The following is a 9,793-nucleotide window of genomic DNA, read 5'->3' as shown; positions in this document are numbered from 1 at the left end:
CGCCATTGTTGGAAACTGGAGTTTGGCTGGGCCGCACTATGAATTCTGGGATATTGGTGGGCCACGAAGGACACACCCGACCCATCCTTCAAATTCGGGGAAATGAAGGACGCATTTGTTGGGTGCCTTCGGAGGAGTCTACGAATTTGGACAGCCTTCGGCGCATCGCTGTGACGTAATCGGTCTACAAATGCGGCCTCAGGAGGATGCAGCCCATGAATTTGGACACGACCACAGATAGATATCTCTCTCTCTCTAAATGTAAAAAAATTCCCCACTCGCCCCCTGTGGGCAGTCAATTCTTTTCTATATATACACACATATACAGGGTGGGCCATTTATATGGATACACCGTAATAACATGGGAATGGTTGGTGACATTAAAGTCCTGTTTGTGGCACATTAGTATATGTGAGGGGGCAAACTCCTCAAGATGGGTGGTGACCATGGTGGCCATTTAGAAGTCGGCCATCTTGGATACAACTTTTGTTTTTTCAATAGGAAGAGGGCCATGTGACACATCTGTCACAGGCTGGGTCTCCGACCCAGCACTCTGAGTTTTCTTTGTATTTTTTGATATGTTATTAGTTTGTGTTATTTCCTATTTTGCCTTTATTTTAGGCAGTTATTGGTTATTGTTCCTGGGTTTTCTATGTTTTGGGGTTTGGTATTTATTCATCACATGTTGGGTCTGTTGAGTTGTGTTGTCATGTTTAGTTGTTAGTATTTCCTGTTTTATTTTGACAATGTCATGTGTTCTTTGTTCATTGTATTTAGCTTTCTCTCCTGGTCCTGTCATTAGGTTTATGTCTGTCAGCTGTTCCCCCATGTGTCCCCACTTCCCCTGATCACCTCATGTCTGTATTTAAGCCTTTTGTTTTCTTCATGCCATTGTCGGTTCGTCTGTTTATCTCACCAGGGTCACAGTTTTAGTCATGGTCTTAGCCTGTTTACCTCACCTCAGTCATAGTTCTAGTTTTCATCTGTTATGTATTATTAGTCTTAGTCATGGTCTTTGTTTATTATTTTTCCACCACAGTCATAGTTTAGGTTTTGGTCTCAGTACCATTTAGTATTTTGTTTCTTAGTGTTTTGCCTGTTTGTTTTTGGTCTCTTGGTTCATTTCCCTGCCGTCATCGCATTAAAGGTTCACCTTTCTGTTAATCATTACAATTCCTCGTCATCATCTGCTTTTGGGTCCTGTTTCCACACACATCGGTGCACCCCGCCGTGACAACATCAAACTTATTGGTAATGGTAATATCACATATATATCATATATCAAGGTGATCCCTCACGTGATCCAAATGTTTTTTTTAATCTGGTTAGTGTGCCAATTAGAAATGAGAAAATTACATTAAATACACATACATGCAGAGGTATCACAGTAAAAGCCATGCTTACTGTATTTCTAAAAAGGCACAAGTTCTCACCAATAATAAACTGAGATGATTAAACAGGTTATTTAAACAGTTTCTATTTACATTTATGTTCTCCCCCTAAATCCATAGCTGTGTTGTTGTAAGCAGTTATCCTGTAGGTGAACAGTACTATCCCCCCACAGCAAGTGACCCTCTCCTTAACTCATATTTAAATATTAACGGCAGGCTCCCCACACAGGTGTATGCTCCACACAATCATCAAGTATGTTAGCATGGAAAAAAACAGCTCTGACAGAGCCGCAGCTCTTGCATGTTACACACATGGAAAACCCACAGTTTTGTCCGTGCGTTTTGTTTACCTCTCTAACTGAGCCCAGGACTGAGACTAATTTTACATATGTGCGTACTAATGCTGAAGGCGCTGCCATTAAAGACTGCTGCGGTCTGGATCATCTAAAAAGGTCCATGGTGCTGGCCATTTACCAAACTTCTCTGTGGATCACAGAGAGACAAGAGACAATTACTGTGTAGCAGTGGGCAATATAGCTTCAAAAGTATATTGCAATACTTGGGCAAATTTGCGATAATGATAATTCTGATGATATACAAACAAAATGCTAATTAGCAATGGGTGAGTTCAGATTACAGGTAGCAGCATTTAATAGGGCCAACATGAAAAATATTTTCCATCCTTCTTTTCCAACAAGTTACTGTCATCGATGACACAGTGATACTGACACAGCATCATTTCCAGCGCCACAGAATAACACAAATGGAAGCCCAAAAGTAGCCAACCAGTAGGGCAACAAAATAACTCAACAATTGTTCAGTGTTCCTTTTATTTGTTTTTTTTTTGTTTTGTTTTTTTTACAGAATGCTAATCTCACAGGAGCCAGGCTGCAGTATGTGTAAAGAGATTATGAGTTTCACAGCTTTTCTAAACCAGGGGTAGAGCAGTGCATAGATCAAAGGGTTTAGACATGAGTTAAAATAGAACAGATAGAGCAAAAAGGATACAGATGAACTATTGAGTAGGTCGTCCCTGGCAAGAGTAACACAATAATAAGGGCAGAAACACAGTAGAAACACAACTACAAGAACACCCAGAGTCCTGGCTGCTTTTAACTCTGATTTCTTTGTTGTTAGAGTCACTGAAAGCTGCAGAGCAGCAACTGTAACATGAGAGCGCATGGCTCGAGCCTGAGACACAGCCACCACAAATACTCTCAGATACAGAACTACAATGACAGTAACTGGAACAAAAAAGGTTAAAAGAAGGTCAATCGTTCCTGTAATTAAGTCAACATCAATTGTACATTCTCCATAGCAGGAATTATGCTTCCCTGGTTGAGTTAGATCATCCTTTACAAACAGGCTGCTATAGAAAACAGAGCAGAGCCAACACAGACAAACACAGAGTTTCACTCTTCTGTCTGTGATTCTGGTGGGGTAATGCAGAGGGTCACAAATAGCCACATAGCGGTCAATTGATATTAACACCATGTCTCCCACTGAGGTAGAGGTAACAATTAAAGACATATAATTGTACATAGAACAGGTGAGGTCACCGAGAAACCAGCAGGCTGTATTTCGGAGGATTTCTCCAGGCATCAACAGGAGACCAACAAGAAAGTCTGAGACAGCCAGAGAGAGGAGGAGGATGTTAGTGGGTGTGTGGAGCTGCCTGCAAGAAGACACAAACATTATTAAATTAACAGTCCTCAAATCACTAAATTAAAGCAACCCAACAAACAATAAAACATTAGCTCTTGGTAAGAGAAAAACAGTTTTGATCATTTCTTATCGACCGCTTCTATATCAGATAGTTTAATTGTATACACCACTGAGGTCACAAAAACATCTTAAGTCAATTAGCTCACAGAATGTATAAGCTACACACAGCTATTAAAAAAATAACAACAACTCTGCCTGTAGTGGGAGACTGAGATGATGATGAGCAGGTTGAGAGTCACAGTTAGCAGCGAGATGGAGGACAACACAACATGAAGGAACACAAATTCTGACAGAGGAGGTTTCTTGCAGGAGGTGTTGAAGAGTTGTGGAAAACAGAGCTCTGCCACATCCTGTGTATCCATTTTCAGAGAGACCTGTAGCTCTATGTAGCATTACAAACTGAATTAGTTATATAACTCACCCCTTCTCACTCCGCCCCTCGTCTTTTTCTCAATGTCAGTTGGATATCTATGTGCTCCATCCCTCACTGTGGATTTCAATTTCTTTTCTGCAGTACCCTTAGCTGTGTCTCTCTCTGATCTTTCTAACTGGTATACTCAGCCTTCTTCACCATTTACAACTTCTTTTTCTTCTAAAAAAGAATGTCCTGTCTGATGCCAATATTTTCAGACTAAGTGACTTCTTACATTTGTGTGTCTCTAATGGCTGCTGAGGAGCACTTCCACTTACATTACAAATTTTTGTTTGCCAAGACCAGGGTGAAATTTGTGCCAGAGTTAAATTCTACTTCAAGTTGGCACTTGTTTGCCATTTGACTTACAATGTAATAATGTTGAATTTCAAAAGCAAAAATGTTCTCAGTAAAAAAAAACCCCCACATACATATCAAACTTGGAAAACAGGCTGCTTTGATGGTGGACTATTTCTGCCTTTTATGGCATATCACCTGTAGAATCTATACTCCTTTGAGTTGCTGGAAGATGTTTCACCTGAAACATCGTCAAGCAACTCAAAGAAGTTCAGACGCTTGTCTTTCCAAGCTCCTTAGACTACAAAGACCTGGATGACTGAGAACCTACACAGACATATCTATACTCCGCTTTTACCCATCTCTAAATCTCTGTACAGGAAGTGAGTAAAGTCTGTTTATTGAGATCAGCGGCAGCACTTTCAGAGTTTGAGAGCTAATAAAATTCAAAAACGATCCAGAATCTCATAAGTCAAGACTGTGTTGATGTGGCCAAATAATACTCTGTTTGAAAATACAGCTGTTACATTATCTGAGCTTTTGTTTCATTGCGTTGGCTAAAATAATTTTATGTTCACAATATTATTGCAGTATCTAGAGAAAATGTAAAAGATAAAAATTAATTTCACCCAGAGCACTTTTTTTTATTTTGTTTATTGCAATGTTGGATGGATCAAGAGGTTTAGCCTGGGGCAATCTGAGCTAGTTAAACACAAATTATCAATTGAGAATAAACAATTTGATAGAATGTGTTGTGTCTTTTTTGAAGGTAAAAAGATGAATTCTATGACGACCACCAGAATATCCAAAAATATGTTTAAATTCTCTACAGTCCTTTGTTTTTGCTTTTTCCAAACATATCTTGCCCCGAAATCAGTTGTGATTACAAGAATAAAAAAACCAAACAAACAACCAACTGTAGTGGCTATATTATTCTTGCTGAGTTTTCATTTTATTGTACATTTATAACCTTTGGTAGAACCTCAAAATCCCATCCTTTCGTGAACCTCGGGACCAAAAATGGTCCCGCCCCAAAAGTGCTCTAAAAATGTTATATATCAATATTTTTTTCTACTTTAAATTAGTCAATCTTTTAAAACTACTTCTGCTTAAAATATCCATGTCAAGTTTTAATTATATTTTCATTGTTTTAACCCTTTAAATCCCAGTTTTATTACATGAGTGCCCTGTTTTTTTAGCCCCAAAAAACAAAAAAACTAAATATTTTCCAAAAAAAACATTTGAAGTAATATTTGTTTGTTATTATAATTAGGCCTTTAGATGGACTAAAGATTGGCACCAACAGTCATTTCGATCGCCTTTTATTTTTTTTTCCAGGAGCGCATTTCATAAAATGCACACTATCGACCACGCCCAAAAAGTGCTATAAAAAATTTATATATTAATATTTTATTCCACTTTAAATTAGCCAATCTTTTAGACCTACTTCTCCTTGAAATATTCATGTCAAGTTTTAATTACATTTCGCGGATTTTAACCCTTTATATCCCGGTTTCGTCACATGAGCGCACTGCTTTTTTTGCCCCAAAAACATAAAACATAAAATATTTTCCAAAAAAAACATTTGAAGTAATATTTTATTGTTATTATAATTAGGCCTTTAGATGGACAAAAGATTGGCACCAACATTAATTTCGATCCGTTTTTAATTTTTTTTGCAGAAGCCGAAAATGTCCCCAGGCGGCGCTGCTGCTCCTGCTCCCCCGGGGAGGAGTGCCTCTGCCGCGGGTGTGTTTCGCGCAGCGCCGGAGCATATGGTTCGGTTCCCGTGTCTGCAGCACACACTTCCGCTACCACGTGAAAACAAATACGTCATTTCCTGTTGATTAAAAAAAATTAATGCACCCTCAAACGATCCTAAGGGCAGAAAATGGTCCGGAACGAGCAGCGGGCCAAGCTGCTGCTGCACGCGGGAAATTAGTCTGCCTTTTCCGGGTATCTGTCTCGAGCAGGCCGCTGGAGAAGGTGTGTATGTTCCAGCAGGCGTCACATGTGGAACAAGGGCGCCACCCGGTGGCCAAATAAAAAATTACAATTCTAAGGCCCTGAGTCCAGAATGAAAGTGAAAGTTAAGCCATCGCCACGACGTTAATGGTAATAATTGCACAGTGAAAAATAGCGTTTATAATGGGTTTCAATGGGGCACAAATCGGCCACGAGGTTCGATAGTGGATGTATGCCTTTTATTCAGCCATTTAAGCTCATTTAAAAAACTCAGACTGAAATTTTAAAATAAAATGGGAAAAAAATACATGTTTGAAAATTTGGCTATACTCCATTAAACACAGTGGAAATGGCGTGGAATTAAAAAACGGAAAGGCCACGAAATGGTCCCAGGTTCTACCAAGGGATTTGGGACAGACAAACAACTAGTTTTATGCCTCGGTTTGTTAGCAACAACGACGGTGAAACCATAGTGTTGGCTCCGCCAGCCACTTGTTTATTTTCCACATAAACCTTTCACAATAAAGCTCAACATCCTTGAGATTTTTCAAAATAAACTGAAATAATGATAAAATGTAAAATATTCTCAAACATCAATTTTCTGAATATGCATCAAACAAGTTACCTCAAGTATGAACATGAAATGTAAATGTGTGTATAGTGCGTGTGGCACGCTCCTGACTCATTGTCAGGTGGTGAAAAGAATACCACTGGCATGTCTTTGTGGCGGAGGTGTGGTCCCGGGCGCGGCTGCAGGGGAGGAGTGGTGCAGTGAGCTCAACGGGGCGGTGCTGGAGATGCCGGTGAGAACAGCTGATGGCGATTTGGACTGATGGTGGTTTCCTTCCCTTTTTATAGTGAGACGGAGCGGAGGGGGAGGGAAATCAGCTGGGACCGACAGCTGTCAGACTGTGTTCAGTCATAACCCAGGGAAAACTATAAATAAATGTGGAATCTGGTGATAAAGACCTGTGTGTGTGTGTGTGTGTGTGTGTGTGTGTGTGTGTGTGTGTGTGTGTGTGTGTGTGTGTGTGTGTTTATACCTGTGTGTAGTGCATTTCACAGTCTTCTTTGGAGGAAGCAGTCTAGGGACAAGGGCAATGACTCGTCTATCTCCAGGGTGAAGCAGTTAAACAACAACTCCTTGGTGGCAGGGCCCCTGGGGTGGATGAGGTTCGTCCTGAGTTCCTGAAGGGTCTGGATATTGTAGAACTGTCTTGGTTTACGCGCGTCTACAATGTTTTGTGGAGATAAGGGGTGGCACCTATTGATTGCCAGACTAGGGTGTTGGTACCCATTTTTAAGAAAGGGGATCAAAGGGTGTGTTCCAACTATAGCCAACCCAAAAATGCTGATTCTGCTCATTTGGAAGTACAGCTTTCAGTGGGAGAAACTTTGGGAAGGTTGGGGAAACCTGCAGTCAGCTCAGACTGAAGTTGGATGAGTGATGAAATGTTTCTCCCAAAGAAAACGCTACGTCCAGATGTACAGAAAGAACCTTTTGGGATTTACTCATCTGGATGATTGAGCATGCATCAAGATATAGATTTTGTGCGCAACCAGCGTGAGGCCTGTTACAATTGCTCCTGCTTTTTTCTCTTTAGTTTAGCTTTTTTCTTACTTATTCTTTTTCTTTACTTGGACTTTGGTCTGTTTGAATATCTTTCGTTCAGTCATGTGGATCAAGAGAACTTTTGTTCTGCTTGTGACCGCAGAACTGTTACCTTTATTGAGCAATGGGACCACAACACAACTACTACATACACACAGGCTGCTTACTCGAGAGATAAGCTGATCGCACTGATGTCGCCTGCTCAACGGTCAGAACCACAGATGTACCAGCTGAAATCTGGAGGAAAACACACCGAGGATGCAGAGGTGGAGGACAGAAGAGGACAAGGAAGGAGACGGTGAGACAGGAGTATTTCTGACTTCTCCACGGAGTCAGAGGAAATACCGGGAGTGTAGCTCGATGTGTTTCACTGAATCATGGATGCACCAGGATATTCCCGACCACAACACATTCGTGGAAGGGAAGGCTTCCACGCTGTTCGGGCAGACAGGGACAGCGCCGCAAACTAATAGCCAAAGTGAAAGGACGGGGGCTTCCTGTTCTTGTTGACAACCGTTGATGTAACCCTGCCCACGTAACAATCAAAGAAAGGATTTGCTGCCCGGACATTGAACTGTGCACTGTCTCTCTCTCTCTCTCCACATAGTTGCCTCCGGTGAAAGTCCTGACACCTCTCCCCCACATATTACTGTCACTCATGACCGGGTTCAGAAGCAAATGAGGAGACTCCACTCAGGCAAGTCTGCTGGACCAAATAGGGTGAGTCCCCGTGTCCTTAAGGCCTGCACCTCCCAGCTTTGTGGAGTCTTTCATAAACTGTTCATGTTGAGTCTGAGTCTACAGGGGGTCCAAGTGCTGTGGAAGACATCATGCCTCATCCCTGTACCAAAGACGCAGTGGCCCCCAGCATTACAGGCCTGTGGCACTGACCTCCCACATTCATGAAGATTCTGGAAGGACTTATCCTGGACCAGCTCCAACCCATAGTCAGACCACATCAGGATCCCCTTCAGTTTGCTTACCAGCCCCGCCCTGAGGACACCATCATCTACCTGCTCCATCATGTCTACACCCATCTGGACCAGCCAGTGAGCACTGTGAGGGTCATGTTTTTTTACTTTTCCAGTGCATTCAACACAATCAGGCCAACCCTCCTGGGTGATAACCTAACATAAATGCTAACCGCGAAGACCACAATATGTGCGTTTTCCACATTGTGTGTCTGACAAGGTAATCATAGGGAGGGAGCTCAATGGAGTGCTTTGGGGGCTTTGAGGTGGTGACCACCAGGGCCACCACAAGGGAATGTCCTCTCCCCCTTCCTCTTCACCCTCTACACCACAGACTACAGCCACTGCACAGACCTGCTATCTTCAGAAGTTTTCTGATGACTCTCTGGTGGTTGGATGCATCAGCAGGGGTGATTAGTCAGAGTACTGGGCTGACCAGGTTGATTCCTTTGTTACATGGTGCAAGCAGAAACATCTGCAGCTCAACGTGGCAAAGACCAAGGAATTGATGGTGGACTTAACCCCTGTTTCAATCCAGGGGATCAATGTGGACATTGTGGAGGACTATAAATACCTTGGAGTATACTTAGATAATAAACTGGACTGGGTTAAAAACAACACTGCACTTTACAGGAAAGGCTAGAGTCATCTCTATTTTCTGAGGCGGCTGAAGTCCTTCAACATCTGTCAGACAATGCTCAGGATTTGTCTGTGAGTCTGTTGTGGCCAGTGCTATGCTCTATGTGGTTGCATGCTGGGGGAGCAGGTTAAGATTCGCAGATGCCAACAGACTCAATAAATTGATCCACAAGGCCAGTAATGTTATGGGGATGGAGCTGGATTCCCTTAAGGTGATGTCAGAGAGGTGGATGTTGTCCAATTTAAAGACAATGTTGGATAATATCTCCCACCCACTCCATGACATGCTTGCTAGCCACAGGAGCACGCTCAGTGAGAGACTGAGATTATCAAAAAGCACCACTGAACAACACAGGAAATTATTCCGCTATTGGCCATCTCCCTGAACAACTCCTCCATCTTGTACACTGTAAACACTACAATAGTTTCATCCTTTTTGCACACACTCTTTTCTACTCAGTAATGTTGCTGTCAGTATTCTTGATATTTATTTACAAACCCCTCTGTCAATCCTTCATATATATTATTGAGTGATTTGTATGTATTGTGCTATTTCTTAAATTTGTGAATCTGCGACATATTGTATTGTTAAATAGCCTAGTCTGTTTCTGTTACTGTTCTGGAGCAACTAAACCTACATAATTTCCTTAGGGATTAAAAAAGTATGCTGATTTTGATTCTGATATAGGGGGATCACACTCCTCAGCCTCCCTTAGAAAGATACAGGAGGAACCATGCGCTCCACTTGGAGCAGGAACTCGTTCCTAACCCAGAGTGAGCA

At 41.9% G+C, this 9,793-nt stretch overlaps 1 protein-coding gene across 4 annotated transcripts; it reads right to left on the bottom strand.

Moving 5' to 3' along the window:
- Window positions 1-2,249: 2,249 nt before the first annotated feature.
- On the bottom strand, window positions 2,250-3,478 carry LOC147311117 (trace amine-associated receptor 13c-like). Of its 4 annotated transcripts, none has more exons than XM_086265988.1 (2): window positions 3,312-3,478; window positions 2,250-3,066 (listed from the first exon to the last, which is right to left on the bottom strand). In XM_086265988.1, exons 1-2 carry the CDS (start codon window positions 3,476-3,478, stop codon window positions 2,250-2,252), a joined length of 984 nt encoding a protein of 327 aa, XP_086122114.1. The 4 variants fall into 4 exon arrangements, with proteins under 4 accessions (XP_086122114.1, XP_086122115.1, XP_086122116.1 ...); XM_086265989.1 differs by having other exon boundaries at window positions 3,408-3,478; XM_086265990.1 differs by having other exon boundaries at window positions 2,250-3,067; window positions 3,339-3,450.
- Between the last annotated feature and the right edge of the window lie 6,315 nt (window positions 3,479-9,793).

The sequence above is a fragment of the Aulonocara sp. 'chitande type north' Nkhata Bay genome, linkage group LG16, assembly GCF_057382095.1.
Source record: "Aulonocara sp. 'chitande type north' Nkhata Bay isolate Kocher_YH1m ecotype deep benthic linkage group LG16, A_spYH_male_GT1.1, whole genome shotgun sequence".
In the NCBI taxonomy this organism is placed as follows: Eukaryota; Metazoa; Chordata; class Actinopteri; order Cichliformes; family Cichlidae; genus Aulonocara; species Aulonocara sp. 'chitande type north' Nkhata Bay.
The sequence above is the reverse complement of the archived record's forward strand: the minus strand, read 5'-3'. Positions and strand labels throughout refer to the sequence as shown.

Coding starts and splice junctions, on each gene's coding strand:
- LOC147311117 (XM_086265988.1), bottom strand. CDS start 3,478: ATGGATACACAGGATGTGGCAGAGCTCTGTTTTCCACAACTCTTCAAC. Junction 3,067..3,311: donor ATCTCAGTCTCCCACTACAG/GCAGAGTTGTTG, acceptor GTCTTCTTGCAG/GCAGCTCCACACACCCACTA.